The sequence below is a fragment of the Ciconia boyciana genome, chromosome 9, assembly GCF_034638445.1.
Source record: "Ciconia boyciana chromosome 9, ASM3463844v1, whole genome shotgun sequence".
NCBI classification, from domain to species: Eukaryota; Metazoa; Chordata; class Aves; order Ciconiiformes; family Ciconiidae; genus Ciconia; species Ciconia boyciana.
The window spans coordinates 12,267,668-12,291,873 of NC_132942.1; the positions used below are offsets into that span (position 1 = coordinate 12,267,668).

Below are 24,206 nucleotides of genomic sequence, written 5' to 3' on the forward strand. Positions count from 1 at the left end.
CGGGTCTTTAATTTTTTTTTTTTTTCTTTTTTTTTTTTTTCCCCTCCCTCATTGCTCAGTAGTTCGTTGCTCTCTTGATTTTGAGCAATTTGAGGGGAAAATACGTCAATAAAGAGGCCAAGTACACTTACCAGATTGTTGCTGTTTCTCTCCCAGGGATGTGCACGGAGTCCTACCAGTCCCCCACACCTGCCTGCCCGGCCCCCTCTGCCCCCCAGGGTGGGCAGCACCCACTGGGTGAGCCCTTCCCCAGCACCTCAGGGACGCAGGTCCTCTTCCCCCTCACCTCTGCGCAAACTCAGCTGGAGCTGTTCCCGAGGCTTTGGGGACTTGGTGCCAGCTTCACCTCCCCTTCAGGGCAGACGAGGCTGCTCAGATAAACAGATTAAAATTTCAAGCAGCCAAGGGGTTACGAGGGACAACAGATGCTTCACCTCCCCGACAAGCTGCTCTTCTCCTTGTCGAGGCGACACAGGGCAACATACCGGAGAGGTGAAATGCCAGAGTTTATTTTGAGGATAACGACGGAACAAACCAAAGGCAGTGTTTACCAGCACAGCTCTCTAAGCCCTTCAAGTGGAGGCCGTGTTGTTCAACGCAGCTCTAAGAGCCGGACCAGGAGCCGAGGGGACAAGGTTCAAGCTCTCTCTTTCCCGTGGTCTAATCCTGCAGCTCCAGGCAAGCCACATCCCACCCACCCTTTTGTCCTGTAGCTCCTACACACGGACACGGGAAACACTGTTCTTGACCTGGACCGCAGTGGAAGACACAACTGCTTTGTTCTGGAGAAGGGGGAGCAGGATCAGGTGCTGGGACACAGCAAACCTTGAATTGCTCTGCGAGAATCGGCCCAGGTCCAAGAGTTGGAGGGTAGACAATACTGAGAAAAGAAACCCAGGCAGGCTGGGCAGCGTAACACAGGCACCGTCGGAGGAAGCGAAGAAGAATAACCAGAGGCCAGGGCTGGAAAAGCACTTGAAGCAGGCAGATGGAGAGAAGCAATTGGGAAGACATTTGAAGCATTCACGAACCATGAGAACAAATCTGCGCTGACTCGGAGCTAAGCAGGAGCCTGGTAGGGAGGAAGCCAGTGGGCCAGCAGAGCCCTCATGCAGATGGGCCACGTCAACACACTTTTTCTTGCTTGACTTTATACCTTGAACCAGAGCATCATCAGCTTCACCAGCAAACGGAAAGGCAAGAATTGCCTTCTACCACAGTCTCCCCAGGCACAGAGATCCCCGCTGGATCCCTGTGCCCCATCACCACCCAAACGCAGCTCTAGGAGGCTCATTTCAACAAATTATTTTTATAGTGTTCCTCATCACATTTGTCAGAGCAGACTAACACCACCAGGGGACACCAGCCCTTCCTGGGCTTCTCAGAGCCCAAAGCACCAGAAGCAAACCCCAAACAAGCCCCACACCAACACCAACCTGCCAACTGAGCGGGCAAGGGCTTTCCCTCGCTCTGGGAGGCTGAGGGGACACGTAGGGCTCTGCTGGTGCAGCCAGCCTGGTGATGGCACCTCTGCACAATGGTACCACAACCCCGCCTGTGGGACCTGCCCTCTGCCAGACCATCCAACCTGCCGCTAGCCCAGACCAGCCAAGAGCGAGTGACCACTGGCTGCATTACCCGAGCCCACGGGCAGGGTTCGCAGCAGCTTGCAGGACAGCGCAGACCTGATCCCATGCAAGTCCGAGTATCATGTCTTTGCGCTGCTCTGGCTGGCAGAAAACCTGCCTCTACAAATGATCCTGTCTCATTACTGAATCACAGCCCAGGGTTGCGTTCGTCTCACATGAGCAATCCTTTCCTGCTCCTGCCGATCCAGGCGCCTCGGGAACTCACCTGCCCAACGAGGGGGGTCTCCAGGTTCAAGCAACAGCCACCCTTATGTTCAATCAGTAGAGAAGGCCCGGCGAGAAGCTTGTCTGTGCTACCACGCTCAGCTCTTGAATCTAAACAGTCCCAAAACTTCAAACAACCCAGCCTGAATCAGCTGCTAACATGGCCTTTGCCATCCAGGTGACCCAGGTGCTTTCATTGCTAAAGCTGCTTGCTGAGCATTACAGCTTCTGCCTCTTTGGGTGTCCCAACTAAATGAAGTCCCTTGGCATCTCACACAGTTCCTCTTACAGAGCCTCCAGATTGAGAAACATAATTTTAATTTTGAGAGGGGGGACACACAGAAGGCAGCTGGCTGGGTGACAGCCACAGCCGCCCCAGTCAGCAGAGCCCCCGGGTGCCCAATGCAGTGTCCCCCTGCCTCCCTGGGCAGATGCTGTGCTGAGGTTTCCTACCAGGGACACAGCTGGCCCAGCCAAAATGTGCTCTGGTCACACACACTGAGCTTTTAAACAGGGAAGGGCCAAGCACAATGCACCCTACTCTGGATCCGTGTGGGATGCATTTCATCTCACAAAGTTTCATTCCGGTTTGCAGTCTAGCAATGAGAAAATTAGGGAAATCAGTCCATCTGAACCAGCATGACCGTGTTATGTTTATGCAGGCACAGCAGGCTGCAAGCCAGGTACTGGGAATATGGGAAATATGGAAAACTTTAAAATATGCATTTTCAACAGGGGCAGAGATGCCAAAGAATAATTACAGGTGTGGCCAGATAGTCTGAACATCCAAAAACCTAATGGGCTCGTTTCAGCCGAGAAAATCTGATTTAAATAAATGCACTGGCAATCCCATGGCTCATACACCACGCACACTTCCTTCCAGGAGCAGGGCCAGCCTGAAGAACGTTTTACTGTTGAAGCGGGTAAGAAGGCAGGCCCAGTGGCAGCAGCACACAGCCGTCTCCGTGTGCGAGCTGGGGGATGCAGGGAGCTCGGAGAGAGCGAGGGCCATGCAGGCACCCTTCCCAGGCCCGCAGCGGGGAGGGGGACAGTCGGGAGGTCACTGACACCCCAGGGAGGGCAGCCAGCCACTCTGGCCACGATGAGGAACGAGCTGGGAGGATCCTAGAAGAGACCTGTTGACAAGAGCCTGTGCATCTGTGCAGCCAGAAGACTGGTGATTTACCCAAGGGCTGCAAAGAGTTTAACTCTTTGCTTAGGACTGATGTATGGGCTTCAATATATGGGCTGACTATCCCTTTACTGAGGTGTCCCCAAGCCACAGCTGGAGCAGTAACCGCTCTAGTGACAGTGCCAATCTCGGCGCTGCATTTCACCTCCCAATGCCGCACTGGGCTCTGCCTGCGCTGCGCTCGGCCAGCCCCAGCAATGCCCCTGCGACCTGTAAGACCTGGGACTCAGCATGGGGCTCACTGCAGAGCCATAGCAGCACTGCAAAACAGAGGTTTCACACACCCAGTCCCATAAAAGCTCGTGTGGTCTTGTGAACCAGAGATATGACACCCATGGGGGTCTCTGCCCCGATACTGACATCCTGAAAGCGGCTCCTTCACACTAATTAGAATTGGGGGGAGCACCCACACCTCTTCCTCCCCCTGCCCGGGGTCTGGGCAAGGGGGGTCTGAGGGCCCGCTGTTGGGTCTGCAGCGAGCAGCCTGGAATGGGGCTGGAGCAAACATCCTGTTTACAACGATTTCCTCTGCACAAGAAATCCAGGGACTTCCTCGCCGGAGGCTGCCTGGCCCCTCTGCTGCACTGTGCTCCCGGGGGGGACACGCAGCAGCAACAGGAGCTTCCCCTCCTGCTGCCACCTCAAAGCCATTATAAATCCTGGGGATTACATGCTATCAGCATTTTAGTTTTCAGTCCACAGGCAGTTGCAACTACACCTCGCAGGCACATGCAAAATTTGCCGCTTGCTCCCATCACCAAGCTATCCGAGCAACACGACCGACTGACGGCTGCCTTCCCGCGCAGGCAGAGCCCCGCAGTCTCACCTTCTACACCACGGCCAAGAAACCCAGCCACTGCGCTGGACTCGCTCGCAGTTCAACGGGGACGCACGAGCTGCACGCACAGGAACAGATTTGGGCAGCCGGTTTATAGACAGAGAAAGGAATCTGCTCTTGCTACCTCTCAAACCTTTGTACCACAGTTTGAATGCTGCTATTCCCTAACAAAATGGGCCCTTTTCTCTTATACCTTTAGTGAAACAGCATTAAGAGGTCTGCATGCAGAAGCCACATAATCTTTCCCTTTCAAGAACCTTTTGCACAGGCAAAATTAAATTTGAAAGCAAAAATCCAACACAAGTAAAAGGACTGGTGACCTTGATTTTTTCCGTGGCTCATCCTAATCCTGCCTTTAGGCACAGCAGGACCTGGAAGCATTTTGTAGCCTGAGTGGGAGTGGGGCATGCAGAAGGGCTGGGACCATTATCTGGGCTGCTGGAGTAATAAGTGACTGCCTGGGAGGAGAGGAAGCAGGGTCCAGTGAGCCTGGGGTTGCCCAGGAGAATAAATATATGTACATAGGTATGAAACAGCTATGGCTTAAATTAAGTGCTCTTAAAGACACAGGTCTTCGAGTTGTACCCAAGGGAGGGGGCACTACATGTTATGAAAAAGCATTATATGACTTTGCAGCTCAAGACAGCAGATCGGACACTGCGCCAGGAGAATCCCTCCAGCACCTTACACTAGGCGAGGGCCAGAGGGACACCAAACCAGAAAACAAACCGAGGACGGATTAGAGCCCAGTGCAGTTTGTGGGTCTGACAAACCAGGAGCAGCATCTCCTGCCCAGGTACTGAAGTCCTCCCGGGTAGGACTGAGAGCCTGCTTGCTCCTCCCACCCTGGGCAGGACTGGTCCTGCCTCTTGGGTGTGTTTGAACTCCTAGAACTTTCTACAACATAAAAAAAAAAAAAAAATTAAAAAGCTTATCTTGAAAGGTATTTTTACCAAACACTGCACAGTCGCCCAAGGGTGGAACAGCTGATGTCCCTGAACTGAGGTTTGCAATTGAAGTCCAGTCAAGAGGAGAGGACACACCCTCAGCTGAGCGTTACTCATCCGACTGGCATGTCAGAGGGCAGAGGCCCACGAACTGTTCCCTCTGCAGCAGCGCTGGAGAAATGCCTCTTCCAGTCAGTAAGGGAGAGGGGGGAAAAAAAAACAGCCATCAGCTGGGAAAGTTGGGGGCAGCTCATCTCAGCAGTGTTGGCCCTGGGCAGCCAGGCATTTCCCACGAGCCCAGCAGGCTGCCCAGGGAGGCCACCAGGTCCCCTTAGGATGAAGGAGCCCTTGGCTGGCAGCCCAGTCGTTCCCAAGTCACGGGAGGTGGCAGGCGCCTGCAGGCTTTTCCTGTGACTTTGCTGCTTTTGCAGTTCCACGTTGAATAAGCCCATTGCTTTGGAGTCATAGTGGTGCTCCAGAGCACCCAGGCCATTACTACGTGGGTGCACGCCCTGCTAAGCGCTGTAACTACCCAGCCACCTCCCCTCCCACAGAGCCCTGAGCGCCAGCAGGCATGGGAGGTTGCCCATGTCCCCAGGATCCATCTGCCCCCACATCCACCCTGCCTGGCCCAGAAACCATTTCAAAACTGAAGTACTTCAGCAATTTCCTCTCCTAATCTGCAGCAGAGGGTTTCATTTTGTTTGTTTAAGCAGCTGCCTGCCGCCGGGGAGAAGGTAACCCACAGCATCCTGCTGCTGCAGCAGCCTCCATCACCCACGCACAGCCTCGTGGCTCTGCCACGTTCGTGGGGCAACTTACAGGCATCCTCGTCACCCATAGCAAAAAGCACCCTCCAAGCACAGCCACCAGCTCTCCTGCCTTGTATTGGCATGGAGGGACTGGGGAGATAAGAAAAGTAAATGTGGTAAACTGTGCTCCATTTATAGAATGAGCTGGTGAAGGGAAATGCTCTCGAGGTTACCTCCTTGCCAGCGACCACACCCATTCCACCTCCCCTCTCTCCAGGATGCTGAGTTGGCACAAAGCTCCTAGGGGGATGCTGCCATTAGCAGCAGTCACTTCCATCTCTGTGTTCTCCAAGTTCGACCAGGGAATGGAGAAGGAGCGGGGTGTGCCACAGCTGGCCTCAGCCACGCTCACCATCAGAGGTTTTGGTCCTTCTCCACGCAGAGCTGCTGTTGCAGGGAGACTGCAGTGGGAAGAGGGCGGCAGGTCCCTGGGCTGTCCCCCATGTGCAGACCCAGGAGGGAGAGTCAGGAGGAAGGAACCAGGGGCAGACGTGCCTGTGTGGGTACCGCAGTGGGGAGAGCAGGGCTTTCCTGGCATCGCCCACCCGCTTACAGGAAAAGAGGAAGAAACACAACAAACAGCAACCGCTCCTGTGATTCAGAGGCAGCGCAGCGGGGTGGGGGGCAGAAATCCTTTGCATTCAGCAAAAATGCAACAAAGGGAAAGAGAAAAGAGAAAGAGCCAGAGTGAGCCGGGGGCCCTGGCTGCCTCCAGGCTCTCCTGGTGCTGCAGAGAGAGATAAGCTGCCCGACGTGAAGGGTGGGTGGGGAGGACAGTGCATAACAGTTAACGGGGACTCCCACCTACAAAACCTCGATGCCCCCGGGTGCTGTGTCGGCATCCCCCATGCTGCCCACCACTGCAGTCACCCTGCCTGCTGGGCCGGTCTGCTGCGTCAGTGGTGCTGCGAGCCAAAGCCCACTCTTCCTCTCAGCACATCCAGGCGACGGACGCCACTTCTGAAGCCACCTCACGCAGGAGCCATCAACTTGCTCAGCCCCAGCGCAAGGGAGCGAGAGGACCCCGCTCATGCTGGGGTGCAGGAGGGAAGGGGGAAAGAAACCCCCTTATGGTGAATTTTACAAAGCTGCTTTTTAGGCTACAGCAAGAGAGCAGGCCCTGCTTTTCTGTAAGGGGACTGCCCAAAGGGGGAAGTCTGGATCCTCCTCCCACCGCAGCGAAACTGGTGGCTGGGAGGCCAGAAGGCAGCCGAGGTAGCACTCCGAGGCAGCATCACCTCGGGCAAAAACCGCAAGGCACGTACCACTGCCTGAATTTCAACAGACAGCCGCATTGAGTAACGGCTGCAGAGCCCTTCCCTGCTCCCTGGCAGCCCCCGCTGGTGCCCCTCCAGCAGGGCACAGGCAGGGGACATGCAGCAGGTGGGTCCCTCCTGCCGAGCCCCCAGCCCCACTCGCGGGGGCGGCTCACTGAGCTCCCTGCACCGCGGCCGTCGAGGGCGAAGGCTCGGCCACAAAGCCCGGTGCCGCCCTTCCGCCATCAGAAAGGGAGTCGCAGCCTGCGGTGCCTTCCTCCCGCTCCTCTACCCCTGCAGAGCAAACACGTGGGTGGGGGTCCCAGTGGCACGCGAGACCTCACACACCCCCTCGACAGCACAGGAGGAGTCCACTGTGGGAACAGCACCCCTGAGTGCACCCCCGACCCACAAAACACCTCCTGGCTTCAGTGTGGGACAGAGTCTCTGTTGAGCGCACCGAGCCCAGGGCAGGACCAGGGTTCCCAGAGGCCCCCCACACAGCCCACACCGGCACCATGGCACGCTTAGCACAGGATGACTCCCCTGGCATCGCAGGCGGCAGCAGGAACGCAGGAGGAAACGGTCTAGACCTCCCCGCCTGCGACAGTATGGAGGAGTCATGGCAAGGCAGGTCTCTCCTCCCAGCGTTTGGATCACGCACCACAGGCGAGACAGGCTCCCTCCCAAGCCCTGCAGGAACGGTGGGAAGCCAAGAGCCCAGACAGTCCCTAGGGCTTTTGGTCTCGACTTGGAGGCAGAGGAGACTGAGCAAGTCCAGCAAAGCATCTTCCTGCAGCCTTCAGTCCTGGTTCTAGAAGAGCAGAAAGTTTCCTGCCCTGTTGCCAGCGAGTCATTCATCAGCTGCTGAATGCCAGCTTTCCCATCCAGTTCTTCAATACCAAGTCACCCAGCAGTTTGCTGGTGGCTGTGCCACACTATTGCTCAGCCCCATAATACACACCCTGTGGAAAATAAAGGACAGAGGCAACAGCTAGCTCTGTTCTCAAACTCCGCATGTTACTGTAGCACTGAGAGGACTTGGACAAGGTCAGGAGCATCTGCAGGAGGGGCCAAGATCTGCACAAAACCCATGGAGGGGATGCCTCTGGTCCAGAAAGGCTGGCTGCAGCGAATACTAAGTGCGGCACAAAGAACATAGATGGCCATTTGTCCAAAAGCTGCCCAGATAAGTGACAGATCTGGACCTCAAGGCTCCATCCTGAGACCACTCCATGCCAGAGGCACACGGGTAAAGCCCGGTTCTACATGCAGAGCGGCCACCCGGGACACAGACGTCAACCTTCATGCGTACCCCGAGACACCAGCACTACCTCCGCAGCTCAGCTATGGCCCAGAGGCTGATGCTCTCCCCATGAACATCTCATATCCAGCCCCACTTATCTATCAGGGCTTCCACCCACACCTGGCACCTTCGAACACCCAAGTGCATGGTGGAGAGCCACCCCCTGTGGCTCCATCCCCTGTCGCTCTAAGCCTGTCATGTCCTCGGGGCTGATGGGCTGAGCCCATCCTCACGGCTTCAGCAAAAACTCTGGACACACTTCTACCTCCAAGAACTGAGAAAGGGGCTTCAGCTTCTGAGTGACACAAACCCCAGAGGACAGAGCCGTTCCTCACTGGTGGAAAGAATGCGGAGATATATTTAGGCACAGAAACCACATTTAGTCACGGTCGAGGGGCACGTCCTTTGCTCCGTGTGCTTGACATCTGAACCCAAGTTTTGGTGGTTAATGGCAAAGCTATGCTGTCCTGCCGGCTGCAGGAGGAGGCAAGATGAGCAATGCCGGACCAGCTCTCCCAGGAGCGGCTCCCCTCTTCCCCCCATAGCATAGGGGTGTGCAGGACCACAGGGGCTGGTTTTGGGAAGCCCCACCTTGGTTTTTAAATACCATTTGGTCAGATCTACTCTCTCCTTTAAAAATCAAGGGCCGTGCTGACCAGTAAAGTTTTGTTTGCAAGCGTGTCAAGTCCCCCCGTTATCACAGCCAGCCTGCCCTGCTCCGACTGAAGTCCAAGGATTAAGTTTACATTTCGGAGCGGAGGAAGGAGGTGGATCACATTCCTACACCCACTTAACTTGGCCCTTTCCTCAGCACCATCCTGCCCAAAGCTTTTCACCCAACACGTGGAAAAGGGCTGGAAGAAAGTGGGGAACAGAGTACGCCAGCGTGGCTCATAAGCCAAATCAGCTGATTCAAAGCAAGGCTGAGCTGCTCCAGCTATTTGCTGGGGGCTGAAAATAGGGCAAGCCACTACAGCAGCCTGCTACGTATAGAGGACACACGCTGTCCTTCCCAGACTCATTTCTAGAGCCCCACGAGGCCAGCGTGCCACCAACACAAGAGGGGACAAACACCCGAAAAACCACTAGCACCTGCAGAAGCCACCAGCTCTGCGCTCCCCTCCGGCTGCCACCGGCCCTCAGCATGCACTGCAGAGGCCATAAAACAATACAGAAGCCACTAGAAGCCTCTCTGCTGCCACAGCAGAGCACAAATGCCAACAGCTTGTCTGACATGGCAAGTATGCTGTAGGTGGAAGCAAAATAATTAGCTCTCTGTAAGAGAGTGCTCCAAGCTTGCCAATTTTCCCTTACAGACAAGGACACTATTCAGAGACTTTAAATATAATAAACCTTTTCTACCCCCTTTTCTGAACAAAATAACCTACAGAGAAAAATATTTGAGATTAAAAAAAAAAAAAAGGTCTGTCCCCATAACCAGCGAGGGAAGGAAGATGCAGGGCAGCAAGTGAGGAAACGCAAGGCTTACAGAGTTTCAGAGCAGGAAAGCTTTATCCAGAACAAAGTCAAATAACACTGCATACTCCTCTCGAAATGCAGAGCTTCCTGCTGATCATAGGGAGACCAGGGATGAATTTTTCACATCTAAATCATTCTGATATGACAAAATATTTCCTTGAACTATCCCCCCACAGGTTGGCAGAAGTATTCCCATTCCTACTGAAATTTTGGCAGAACAAATCAAAACTCCTTGTAGGCTAACCAAATGGTTTTGACATCGCAAAAAGCATCCTTCCCCTTGCTAGAATCCCACAGGGCGTTTAGTTTCTTTTAACAAGGGCTGATGTCTGACCCCTTTGAATTCACCATCCCAACTTGCTAAGCAACCTCCCAGAGGGATGAGAATCCAAGAACACCCGTGGCTAGCGAACACAAACAGCTACGAGATGCAGAGCAGAGAGGGTCAGCATGGCTGTGACCAGGTGGCAGTACCTAGAATTATGAGTGCTGCAGGAAGAGTTAATTGCTTGTTCATGAGCTCTCCCTTCAGGGACCAGACCACAACCCTCCCTCTGTGGAGCAGGGACAGCAGGAGGAAGGCCAGCGCTCTCGTTTGCTATAGAAACCAGAAAAACACCCAGGGAATGGCTCTCTGCCCAGGCATGGGGCAAAGCCTTCTGCTTTGAGGGCTGTGACTGGGATCCCCCTTCATCACCAAGTTAATCAGCATTTAGAGGCCACTCAGTTCACCAAGAGCATTTGTTACTGGATGGGCAGCAAAATGCAGAAAATCCTTTTGAATATAAATAGCTAAAAGAAACAAGTTGCTTCTTCAGTGGGAAGATTCACCAACCTCAAGTGCCCTAAGTTTGTGCCAGCATCTAAAATAGACACATTTCAGAAGGGCAGAGCTCACCATGAGAGCTGGAGTTTGACCCAGGACAAGTTTCCTGATGTCTTTTATTAACAGCCAGCAGTTCCAACGCAGCCTCAAAGCCTCACCTGGCCAGGAGGACCAGGGGGGTCCTTGTTGAAGGGGTGGCAAAAGACTTCACAAGTTTTCCACTCCTGCCTGGCATCTCCCTAGAAACAATTATTTGTTCTGATCATCCCCAAATTCACAACACAAGGTGCCTGGACCCATCACACAAGATGAGAGTATTGCTATTTAACTGTTTCACTGAGAGCTTTTGAAGTCAATGGAAACCACCCCAAGCTATAAGGTCTGCAAAAGGCCATCCCTCCCTCCCAAATGACAACTTTCAGGCTATATCTGAAATAAAATATAGAAGTCTAAAACTGCAATCTATTGCTCATTCCAGAGCATAGGCTGAAGCTGGGTTTCAAGGCACTGTTTCCTATACACAGGTAGTTCATAAATATTCATTTATATGCAAACATTGTTCCTTAGCATTTCCCTTGGTAAGCCAGCCAAGTGGGAACGTGGCTTATTGCAATTATTTTCTAAACAAAGTTTTAAAGTGCTTTGAAAACTTATTTGCCTATAGGCTTCTTGTCTGCTGCTTTCTTTTCATAAAACTATGGCCTTATGGTTATAACCTCGGACTGGGATTCAGCACATAAAACTTATTCCCAAGTACCATTTACCTGCTGGGTAAACTTTAGGCAAATTCTTGTCTGTGCCTCAGCTCCCCCTTCTAATAACCAGGATAATGACACCAGGTCTCTTTTATAAAAACAGTCCATGGTGTATAGATGACAAGGGTATGTAATCACAAGGCATTATCATTGCTTCAATAACCTTTTCTTGCAATGTTGTCATGTATAAAGGACAGTAGACAAAGGCTTCTATTTTAGTTTGTGTTGTCATGTTGCTACCTGTAGAAGCACTCTTGAACTTGGCTGGGCTATGGTAATTTGCCTGCTGCATAAGCTGTTCTTGGTGGTTGATCAAAATCACTCCGTTTCCATCCCTGCTTTAAGGGAAAGCCCCAGTTTTACCCAGAACAGGATTTCCAGTGACTTGCCAGGAGTCTGAATGCTAAAGCTCACGTTCACAAGACAGAGCAGATACATTGGTCCCATGCAACCCGCTGCTGAGCTTTACAGCAGAGAGGAGGGCAGAAGAAGACTTAGACCTCCATGTCTTTAGGAAAGGCAGTAAACAACCTGCATAAGGGCGAGGCAGAGAGAAGCCTTACCACTTTGCAGGCAGACAGTGGGTGGCAGGGAAGGGAGGGAGGATGCCACCCAGACACCCGCTCTGCAGCATCCTGGCTGGCAAAGTGTCCTGGTTTCAGCTGAGATAGAGTTAATTTTCTTTATAGTGGCTGGTATGGGGCTGTGTTTTGGATTTGTGCTGAAAACAGTGTTAATAATACAGAGATGTTTTAGTTGTTGCTGCACTAGTCAAGGACTTTTCAGCTTCCCATGCTCTGCCAGGTGCCCAAGAAGCTGGGAGGGGACACAGCCAGGATAGTTGATCCAAACTGCCCAAAGGGCTATTCCATACCACATGACGTCATGCTCAGTATATAAAGCTGGGGAAGAAGAAGGAAGGGGGGGACATTTGGAGTGATGGCGTTTGTCTTCCCAAGTAACCACTATGCATGATGGAGCCCTGCTTTCCTGGAGATGGCTGAACACCTGCCTGCCCATGGGAAGTAGTGAAGGAATTCCTTGCTTTGCTTTGCTTGTGTGCACGGCTTTTGCTTTACCTATGAAACTGTTCTTATCTCAGCCCTCAAGTTTTCTTACTTTTGCTCTTCCGATTCTCTCCCCCATCCCACCGGGGGGGAGTGAGCGAGCGGCTGCGTGGTGCTCAGTTCCCAGCTGGGGCTAAACCACAACACAAAGACACAGTGCCAAGGTTGGAGCAGAAGTGATGACCCACTCAGGTCAATTATGCTACTCTGAACAGCAAACTGCTTGATGCTGGAAACCCAGGGAAGCATCAGAAAAACCACTGGGCAACATCGCTTTCTCTGGTTTCCAGCCCCGGCCAAGATGATGTGCATCCAGCTGACTCTAAGGACAGGGAGGGGACACAGTGATACCCCTGCCATGCTCCCAGCCTCCTGGGGCACAGCAATGCCCTGTCCTGATGTGTGCAGATGTCTGCCCACATCTGCTCCTTGCCTACCCACCCTGCAGAAGTTACTGGGGTTGGTTTGCAGTTCTGTCCAAATTCTGCACTGGTAGGAATTTAGAAACTGGTCCAGCAAACACCACCGCCACGCCAGTTTGCCCACTGGGGCTTATCCTGCAGCAACTCATGGGTACCAGAGCATGGCCCTGCCGGCAGCACAGCGCTGGGTGCTCTCGGGGGCTCTCAGGGTGCAGCCAAATCTGGCATGGATATAAGTTTCTGCAGCTAGGGGAAAGGAGGAAGAGAAAGGAAAGGCTTGCTCCTCTAGGAGGTTGGCCAGCTGTTTAACAAAGTTTGCAGGTTTGGGATCACTTTGTTTTTCCAGGTCTCTCCTCCGCTATGCTCCAACACTAAGCACAGTTCAATGCTCGTGAGCTGCAAACAACTGTTCCAGCACTTTGGGGGGATGTTTAGTACAAAGTGTCAGGAGCACGAGGCCAAGCAGGAAGAGCCAGTTTAGAGTGCAACTCTCCTGCCAAGTGAAATTTTAAAGGCATATGGGTAGCCCTCGGATTCCTCGGGGATGGATGACTGAGAAGCCTGGAGAGCCCTGCTCCGGTACAGCGTTCATGTGCAGGGGGTCCCCTGTGGGCATCCAGCCACAACTCAGGCTGCTCACCCTGCGAGACATCCCTGCAAGTTGCAATAACCTCCCTTCGCTAAGGAAAACCTTAAGGAGTCCGATACTGTTATCGGCTTTCTTTTTTGTTTGTTTTAAAGAAAAGGTATTTCCAACTTAAGAGAATTAAAAGCTGCAGATGCTTGACATAGCGCAGCAGTCTAGCGCATGGGATAATGAACATTTCTTTATGATACAGGATTTTCAAGAATGCCCAAAACTCCAGTCAACATCCATATCAAAGAGGTAGCAATCCAAAAAGTCCCTGGCTAAACAGGTCAGGGCCTGCCCACAGAAAATGCAAAATGCTTTTTTAAGGGAAGTACAAAGACTAGCTACAAAGCTGGTGTCTCTCTGCAAGCTATACGAGTTACATACCCACACAGCGGGCCAGTGAGAAGAAACTTTAAGCTGATTAAATTAATCATCCCCAAAATGGTCCGGCAAGGCAGGGTACCTGCATGGTACAGTGATTTTTGCTTTGATCTCCAGGAAACGTCTGTTTATTCAAAAGCCCATTTGCTATAGCAACCACAGTTTATAGAAAAGGAGGGAGGGGGAAAAGAATTCCCTGGTGCTTTGCTCAAAAAGTTGTACCACCACTGGCAGAGTCCTGCGGTTAAATACCTGGGGCCAAATGACATTTCAACGCATTTCCAGAGAATCTACAGACCCAATGCTGGAGCATCTTGACAGGCTCCTGCAGAAGAGAGCCCAGGTTTCCTGCCCCGCTCTGCGGATCAGCTGCCGGAGCACGCTGGGTTGTCCAGCAGAGATGCCCACCATCCCTTGGGAGCAGAGATCTTCCACAGGAAAGTTGGAGTTCATCACCCCAAACGAGAGTCTCCTCCCCGGTCATCTTATCGCGCCTCTGTCTGCGAAAGGAGACGCTTGGAAGCGGCAGAGATATTGAGAAGCAGGAGATCAAAAGTTCCTCCCTTCCTTTGAGGTCTCAGTCTTTTTGGGTTGTTTTGGAAGGGGGGGAAAAAACCTCAACCACATAGCCCTCAAGGGGGACACAACACACAAGGTCTGTTATCGTTCATTCCCACATACTGATAATTAGCAGCACAAATTCAGCACCACTGATTCCAAGCATTCAAAACCCATACCTTAGTCCCATTCCTCAGTCACAAAATAGCTTTAAAAAGTCCGGTTTTAAGGCTGCATGTGTATTGGGTGAGGGGGATTTGCCTTTGTGTTTCCAAGTCCTACATCGCACTTCAGAAAAAGAGACTTTAAAATGTGGCCCAGCCACAAGGACTCAAACCAGACTTCTTTTTTTTTTTTAACAGCATGAGATTCTCAGCCTTCATTTGGTGCCCCCATTTCCAGCAGCTGGGATTTATGCAGAAGAACATCAAATGCCACAGGGCTTATAATAAAAATAAAATAAAATCATGAAAGCTCCCACCACTACTGTTTTGCAAGCCTCCCTGGGCTGTTTTCAACTGGCACAAGACTGCTTGGCCTCTGCCATGAGCAAAGAGAAGAAGATGAGGAGGGAAATGGAACAAGGTAGCTGGTGAGGACACAGCATCTCTGCAGTGTATTTATATGCCAAGGAAGTTAATGCTGGATGCTGTCATCTCACCAGTTATATTCCTGGGGACTCACTAGGGTCGTCCAAGCCCTTGCCTGTGGCTCGTAGTGGGCTTCTGCTCTGTCACGCGCGAGAACCGGGCTTCTCCTTCAGCTTCATGCTGATCGGGTATAAAAGCAAGAGGAATTTGCTGGTTTATGCTTTCATTTCAGTGCTGTGGATTTCAAAGCAGCTGCTGTAGAATAAGCCACTTCCCTTTGCACAGAAAGGTTTTTTGCTCCATAAATATTGCATGTCACCTTCTAGTTACTGAAGCGCAAAGCCAAACCCTGGCAGAGAAGAGCCATGGGAACCTAACGCAGCTCAGAGGGACAAGGAAGCCTCTGCAGCAGCAGCCACCACCGAAGGCCAGGTTTCCTCACATATTTTCCTTGTTAGTTCAAGAGTCGGAGAACAGTCAACAGACTGATTTAGCAAGAGCCCTTCTCAGTGCTGAGCCGCTCTCAGCACTGTCGGCTGAGATTGCTTGTGGCACAGACAGAGCCGTAAATTATTCAGAGCCAAAGAGCTCCTGCCATCCAGGAGGTTGGGCACATCTGGACCCCTTGTCAGCCTGTCTGTGTGCTCCCACTCCTGCCCCTTTCTCACTTTGAACATTGTCTTTCCATGCTGGGCTGCAAAGACAAGGAAATCACAGCGGATTGCCGACCAGACACACACCCACAGCAGTTTTACCCAAAGTCTGAGCCACTTGAAGCTAAAAGCGCAGAGTCCATGCACCCACCCATCGTGCAAATGGACCATTTGCAAATGGTCCAGGAAAATGCTGGCTAAAATAACTGCACAGACAGAAATGGGGATGGGATATGGACATGACAATGAAAACCGGTGTTCATATTTGGATGCAAATTTTCCCCAGCAGCGCTGGTGACCGAGAAGCGGAAGCCTTTGACTTTAGGGAAAACCTGGTAGCGACTAGAAGCCTTCCAGAAGTATAACAGCCTGGCTTATTTACTTCCCTCAAAGCCAGTAAAACACTACAGCATTAATAAGAACAGCCTGAGCAATGAAATGCAAATGCCACTCAAATGATTAAAGAGAATGGTCCTCCTCCCGAAACAATGGACGGGGCTGTAACGTCTGCCCTCACGGGAAAGCCTCATACAGGAGGCTCTTGTTCCAATAGCTTCAAAGAGGCTGTTTAATTTTAGTAGGTCGGCAAGCATATGACATTACAAAGCACTTCTTAGACAAAAGCAGAGCCGAGGAGATCTGCAATCCATTTTCCCTACAGGAAGGAAGGCAAAGCTTCCTATTGCAGGGAGGAGGTAGAAGGGGAAAGGGGAGGGGGCTGACATTTTAGAGAGAATGAACAAGGCCAATGTATAAAATTCAGGCAGACCAGGCACAGAGCAGGGAGGTAAAAACAGCAGAACAGGGTGGAATATAAACCGGCCCCATTTCTCACCCAAGCTTGGTATATGTTTGCCTTTTTAATTTTGCTGAGATTAGTTTTGCTGCAGTTGCAATCTGTCCAAACCCCGAGTCCCCTCCTAGGAGGGACATTTGCCTTTCACTTCCTTAGAAGGGTACATATTTACTTTGTTCTGTAATGTGCCCAGGGCTCAGCATCACGATTAGCAGCCATCCAAATACCAAGATCTCTGGACAACTTGCAGCCCAGCTCCCTCGAAGCAAGAAGATGCACAGAAGGAAGCGCTCAGCACTGGGTACTGCAGCCCTCTAAGCGGGGTGTCACAGAGAAGTTGGGGGCTTTACCGATGGATTTTAAAATAAGAAGGGACACTGACCCATGCTGACATTGCAAAAGGTGCTTGCTGAATAAGCACACATTGCCCAGTAAAACAGTACCTCTCCAGCATTGCTTAACCAAGGCATGCACTAGGCATGGAACGCATTATTCCAGCGACAGCCCCGTGGCTCAGCCCACGCTCTGGCCTCAGCTCCCCCAGCACAACAGGCAGGGACAGACTGCTCTGACAGCTCGGCTCACACAAGTGCAAGTCTCGAAAGCTGAGATCTCTTAGTAAGATTACCCTGGGAGGCCACGAAGGTATCTGAAGCATTAAAAAGAGGACGGAAAAAGCAACAGAGCTGCTCCCTTTGACGCTCCCCTGACTTGCCAGTAGTTACGAGAAGGAGCAGATGAACTGGCCAAGAAGATGGGTTTGAAAATCCTCATATTCACCTGATTTCCACTAACTTGACACAGGCACACTTGCATGCACACAGGCACACAGTTATTTGAGTCTAGCACAGGGTCAGTATACAAGAGTTCATGCCCTCACTCTCTCCAGCACCCTGCACCTTTCCCGTAGCAGCATGCAGGAAGGTGCCTTTCATGCTCACCTTCCTCTGCTGCCAGGGACTCAAAGAAAACAGCAGGCGGGGGGTGGGGGGGGGAATATATATATACACACACACACACACCTGCCGGGCTAGGGGAAAGAGATGCAGGAACCTGCTGTTCCAGCCACAGCACGACTAGCCGTTGCACTAACCCGCTGGATTGCATTTTACGTCCCTGTGCCTCCACAGCCATGGGAAACAGAGCTCTTGCTATCAATTGCCTCTGCATTACAGATGCTGAGCCAGAAATAAGGCACAAATCAAAAAGACAGGGTTACCCTTCCATCTGATCTTTTAAAAGAGGGACCGAGGTGGTGGAAGAGATGCCCTTATCGGCGCTGCATTTTCTACCTTTACAAACTCCAAATGGTGAAGAAAAAAAATCCAACTCCAGTTTTCACTTCACAGTGAAGATCTCTTGATCTTCCCTGGGCTATTTATAAGCAGCTTTAGTTAGAAGACAGTTTGCTCATCAAAGAAAGTGGGGAAAATCCAGGCACTGATCACACAGCGAGTAGAACACAGCTTGTGAGTCATTTCTAACTCACATTCATGCTTCAAGCTGCTCCAGAGGTTTTGCTTCACCATAAATTAGCCATTTCCTCTCTGCAGAGTGAGAAATGCACAGCTGTATAGGTCACACACAGCAACAGCCTCTTACCCAGAGCTTGCCGTCCCAATAAAACGCTCCCAGCAGCTTGACGATGTGCCGGTGATCGCAGGTCGCCAGTATTTCAATCTCCACCATGTAATCCTCCAGTTCATCTTCACTCTTTGTTTCAATGACTTTGGCAGCTGCTAAAGCACCAGTTTCCTTATTCTTAGCCTGCAAGACAAAACCAGCATGAGTACAAAGGTGAGGAGAGCCAGGAGCACACAGTACTTGCACAATTCCTGCTCCTCCAATTCACGCTCTTGGTACCAGCCACAACACAAGCATGGAAACTTCCAGATGCATTTCTGCTTCCTAAACCTGCCCATAGCTTCACAAAGGGGATGAATGCTGCATCAGGGCCTCCTTCCTCCCTCCAGTCTCTAATACCCACACCGCTTCCCATCATGGGGAGAAAGAAGCTTTAGAAAAGGAGATGCATCCTATTGTTTGTAGCATGAAAAGAAAGATGACAGAGGCAAGAAAACCTCAGAGTATAGAGGCTCTCTGATAATAGCATAGGCGATAGCTCCATTTACTAGAAGCACCGAGTACACAGGCAATCCAGCCAAATTCACAGTAGAGCTGTGAACCATCTCCACCCTGAACACCCCTGTGCTCCCCTTCCTCACCAGGACCCTCACCAAGGGAGTTTTCGTAACACATAAGGGGAACATAGGGATCACCAGCTTGGCAGGTAAAGCAACGAGAAGGGTGCATTTTGATTTCCCAGGACTGGCCGGTACTCCTGGTGTGGTGTATCAGTGAGCTCTTCAGATGGCAGTAAGAAAAATACCACACGTGCTCTCCCAGCTGCCCCGTCCATTTTATATAGTCCCTTTAACCAGCTTATTCACCAAATAACTAGAAAACCATCAAAACCTCTTTGTCCTAGTGGTTGGAAAACTTTTGCTGACTTTCCCTCTCCATTCCTCACAACAACACAGGAGTGTACCCTTGGGTTAGCAGCTTGCTGACCTCCTTCCCCTGCAAACACCCCTCCCCAAGCAGCTCTCACTGCCCAGGAAGGGGTCACTGATAGCTGCACAGGGGCTGCTCTGCTTGTAAGTGCCACACGCCAGCAAAAGGCTATTAATGCTGGACTGGAAGCATTTGCAAACATGTTTCTTATCACCCCACTCCTCTTATGCCCCCATCCCACATGGCGAAAAGGCAGCTGATGAAGGGCATGGCTAAAAGGAAGCATCTGTAAGCAGGCAGTGCCAGGTGAGCCTCGGAGCCGCTCCCACAGAGGACCGTTTCAGCATCATCCACCCAGCACCGTCCATTGGCTTCTCCCAAAACTGCCAGGGCAAGTTTGCGTTTTGCAAATACAATTTCCACAAATTGATGCAAAAATTAGAAGTTTGCAACAAAACACCAAAAGGGCATTTGCGAGACAGTCTGCACACAGGGCTTCACTGTGATACGTGTCACACGCTGGGAGAGGGGGCAAGACGGGAGCTGTTGACTCAGGAACTCCTCGCCATTCCCATAAGTCCATTGAATCAGCAGATCAAGGGACAGGAAAAATCCCTATAGCTCACTCACTCTGCTCCCCACTGATGCAGGAGAGCCCCCACAGTGTGATTCCAGTTCATTACCCATTTTCCTTCCATCACACCCACTTCGGGCTGCCTCTGCCCCAGGGGAGAAGGTCCCACTGTGGATATTATCACCAGAGGAGCTGGGCAAGCTCTGCTTGTGACCTTTCTTACTGCTCTGTAGTTTACATATCCGTGTTCGGAAAACCTACATGGGAGCTTACAGGAGGATTAATTCCTAGTATAAACACCGCAAGCCCCACTGAACAGTTTTTTATAGCTTAGTGATAGTATAACTGTGTACCAAGGAACAGGCCAGGGAGCAGGGGGAAGGAATAAGGGGAAAACCATACAATGGAGGGAGGAAAAGAACCCCCAAGCCTCTGCTGGGTTTTGAAGACTTGCTGCATTCACATGAGTTGGCATGGACAGCTGTGTCTTTACCACAGGGAACAAATCCATTTCCATCTGGGCTTGCTGCCCAAATGCAAGACAGCAGCTCCTGCTGGTTTCAGAAGAAATTAGGAGGTTTCTTTTGCTCAGGTTGGTTTGTTTCTTACCAAGTTCCCACCAGATGCCCAGAAGAGGGCACGCAGAGCGGAGCCGGAGGAGATGCGGAGCAGAGCAAGCACAGGGAAAAGCACAGCACTTCCGAATCGGAGCAAACTGTGTTTGCTCTGCACTTACAGCATTGGGAGAGGTCCAAGGAGGGGAAGTAAATATTGTGAGAAGAGGTGGGGCTTCCCTTGGAGGTCAGCCATCACATGCTTCCCACCGGCAGGGTCCTCGCCAGCTCAGCCCTTCCAGGATGCTGGGGCCCTACAGGCACCTAGAAAAACCTGGGAGCAGAGCATGCCCCAGTCCCCCATGGCATCATCTCCCACTGAGAGGTCTGCACCACCCTGCCCGCACCCCCACGCCTCGGGGGAGCCACCCCAGCAGCCATGCTGCCACCTCTCATCCCCTCCCGGGCTTGCGAAGGCATGCAGGGGCACTGGATGCTGAGCTGGAGGACATGGCTTTGCAAACCGGGCTGCAAGATGTGGGTGGGGGAGCGACCACAGCCCACGCATTCACTGTGGCAGCCTGACCTCATTCATTGTTACTCCTACAACTAGTGGGTGAGCAACCCAGCAACCCCCAGCGATCGCTTCCTTTCTAGATATGAGCCTGTGTACACCCCGCCTGATGTTCAGTCTTTAAAGATGTCCATAACAGAGTTAGCTGCTGCCTTTCTCCACCACTTTGGACTGTCCTGAATGAGAGTGTTCACCCAGCCATCTCCCTTTCCTCATCCATTCTAGCAGGGGACGCAGCTTGGGGAGGGAGGGGACCCCATGAGCTGCGCGAGGTGGGCTTCCACCACAAAGGGGGAGGAGCACTGCACTGTCCCACATCCTCCAGGCCAGCCAGCACAGGGAGGTCACACCGCTAGCTCACACCAACAGAAGCGAGACCACCACCTCCAAGGAGAAGTCAGCTCAGGACATCACAAACTCATGATGCAAGAGCATGAGCTTTTGAAACAGCAAGCTCCCTCGGGTAGGGATGCCACGGGGATGGCGTAGGCATGAACCCTGTACTTTCCGTGGCCCTGTCACATGTCACCGCTACAACTGAGTGCGCTCACGGCACTTCCCAGAAGGGACCAAAAAGCCTCACAGGCCCACGGTGCGGCAGAAGAAGCTGAAGTAGGAAGGCGACCTGAGACCATGAGGTCAGTAGGACATTTTGGAAAATTAATCTCCTTCGGCATGGCCCACTGTAGTGTGGAGAGGAGACTGGTTGCCCCACACAGCTGCCTTTGAGAGGACCAACACTCGTACAGGGTGGAGAGCTCATCCCCTCCCGAGCTGTCCATGGCCCCTCTGAGACCAAACCCAGTCTGTAGCATTTCTACCATACAAGATGGAGGGACATGCACACCGGCTGACGTGGGCGCTGCTGAACTGAGCTCAGCAAGTCATGTTTGTCATCGCAAGAGCTTTGGAAATCCAAGGAGCTTCTGCCCATTTCTCCACCTTCCCTTTCTCTCCATCTGCTTGTCCTCCAGTCCTGACGCCAGGCTACAGCCACATTCCCGGCGGCCTCCCTGGGAATGGCAGCTGCCTGCCATCAGGCAGATGGCTGCATCGCAGCCCCTCACAGCAGCCAGCCAGCTCTGAAAGCTGCTCACAGCAAGCCAGATTTGTACAGGCAGTGTCAGATTTTGGCCAAGTACACCGGGTGGTCTCTCTGTAACTAACGTCTGGCAATTTCCTTTAGCTTCTCTGCTGGTATTTTCCTGCATACTATGTATTACAACAGAGATATTCTTCCAGGAAGGTTTGTTTGGATCCTAAATAGGCCAAATGCTTATGTTGCCAGCCTTGGGAGCCAGCTTCAGACATCCCAGGCATGAGATGATGCTTTAGGGTTTAAAGCCCTTTCCTGATTTCTGCTTATCTTCGTACAATAGATCAGAATCTGCTCCAAGACATTAGCATAAAGCAAAACACAGGCTGCTCTGACCTCAAAAAGCCAAGCTAGCAATTAGGCAGAAGGAACCAGCACCTCCAAGTCTGCAACCTACAGGCCTGGACGATACCCCTCCCAGCAAGGGGATGCACAGCACCAGGCTGAGAAGAGGCAGCATCTGCTGCTCGCTCTGCAAGAGCTGCGGGAGGGAAGAAAAGGGTTGCCACCAGCCTCTCTGCAACTTCACCTCTGCCTTGAGCTTCACTGGGGGTCATGCCCTCACCTTGCAGCAAGGGAAATGAAAACTTCTCTCATGGTGGGTGTTTTGTTTGTCTTTAAATCCCAAAGAAAGGAAGAGACAATGATATGGAGGAAAGAAGAAAACCAAGAACTATCAAGAGAGCACCCTAGGTTGACTCACCAACAGTGAGTTTGTTAGACCACCACATAATTTGAAATGCAATCCTGCAAAATACACAGTTTGAATTACAAATCCAAAATCTTCTGCAAACCCCAGCCTAATTACAGGGTCTCCAACCCAGCAAAAGTCCATGGAGAATGCAGAGATGGGGAGAGAGCTTCTGTTCTCGGGTAAAACACTCCCAAATTTGCAGCCTTTGATGAATTTGTGGTGTTTCCCATTTTTTCCAGTGAAATTTGGGGACAGAAGTGAAAGAACTACCCAGATGGCAAGATCCCAATAACAGAAGCTGTTTGATGCCAGTCTATGGCCTATGGCTGGTCAGTCAAAAGCACACATCCAGTTCCATCTTTTAGCTCCTCCATTCCTGGGCATTTTAATGCCATGGATAATTTGTCCCTGGAGTGCTAATTAGCACCAAAAAACATAGAGCAGACAGCTGCCAGCACAGTGCCCAGGATGTGTTGCTGAACTACAGTTAGAGTCATTACAGTCTTGGCATTTAAAACCTGAAAAGCCCTTATGGCCGCTACCAGCCTTTGTGCAAATCAACGCACCGCACAGACCACGGCTGACAGGTCTATGCAGAAACAGGAATGGAACATGCATTCCACAAAACAAAACATATCAAATAAAAGTTATCCAGTAAACCACTTCCAGAAAGCCATGCCAGGAGCCAAGCAGGATGCAAAGCAAAGGATCTTGCTGGAGTCCTCTGGAGCAAGATGGGTGCTGGACACGCTACTGCCAAACACACTGGGAATAACAGGGAATACGGGATGAGTAGGATTACTCCTAGAAGGCAGAGGCACAGAAAAACTACTGCTCAGCTTATGGATTTAAGGGGCGAGAGGTGCCTGTTCAGGTGATAGAAGAGGCTGTTTGCCCTTTGCCTGTGACTCACCCTCTGAGCTATTGTGAAATCCAGATTGTGACAAACACAGGAACTATTTTAAGCCTTTAAAGAACATATTACCGGAAGGCTGGATTGTTCTGTCCTTCCTCAGGCAGGACTGCCACTGAAGGCATGGCCAGTTTCTAGGTGAGGCAGAGGAAAACCCTGCATGAACTCTCACTCACTAGGCGAAAGAAGAGAGCTAGCACCTAGAGCACCCCGGTCGCTTCATCTAGGCTTGCTTGCCCACAGTATCTTCCCCAGGCCAAGAGATGATCCTTTTTAAGCTGGACTGCCATATCGTGCCACCACATTTTTGGTGTGAGCTACTCTCCCCATCCTTGTAAGTCTTCTCTCCATGCCAGGAGAGCTGATGCTTGAGATATCGCTGAGTTAGAGAACCAGGAGTAAAAAGCCCGGTGCTTTCAGTGGATGCTGTATTTGGGGGTTGATAGTTCTGACTTCCCACACACACACCCGCCATGCACTATATTCCTGTTGTGTGTCTTTGTATGCAAACAACTGCTCGCTCCAGTATTTCTCAGGGATTCCATAATGATTAACCGCCTTCCGATGAACTTTGCCTGAGCTGTCTGCATCAATAAACAAACACAGGGTAGACAGGCTCGAGTCAGCGCTCGTATTATTGTCAAATAATCAATGGGAGCTGAAATGAGTTCCATGCCCAACAAGCCCCCTAGAGCCACTTCAGTTTGTCACCAAAAATGAGGCCTGTTTTGGGTTTTTTTTTGGAAACACTGAATTCAGCCCTTGGTACCACCCAGCAGAGCGGGTGATGACAAACAGGCACGGGCGCAGCAGTACGGCTGGCACAGCCCTGGTCTAGCAGCCCTCGGTACACACCGCAGCCTGCGCAGAGCTTCGTCCCTCGGGCGTTGGGTCGGGCAGGGCTCCGACCGCACCGGGCTGG

At 51.7% G+C, this 24,206-nt stretch overlaps 1 protein-coding gene across 1 annotated transcript in view; it reads right to left on the minus strand.

The window, feature by feature from the left end:
- The window catches only part of STK10 (serine/threonine kinase 10), a 52,821-nt gene that overhangs the window by 21,576 nt on the left and 7,039 nt on the right, over window positions 1-24,206 (minus strand). The window contains exon 2 of the mRNA XM_072872509.1: window positions 17,968-18,132. Coding sequence (XP_072728610.1) covers window positions 17,968-18,132 — 165 coding nt within the window. The remainder of the gene's footprint in view (window positions 1-17,967; window positions 18,133-24,206) is intronic.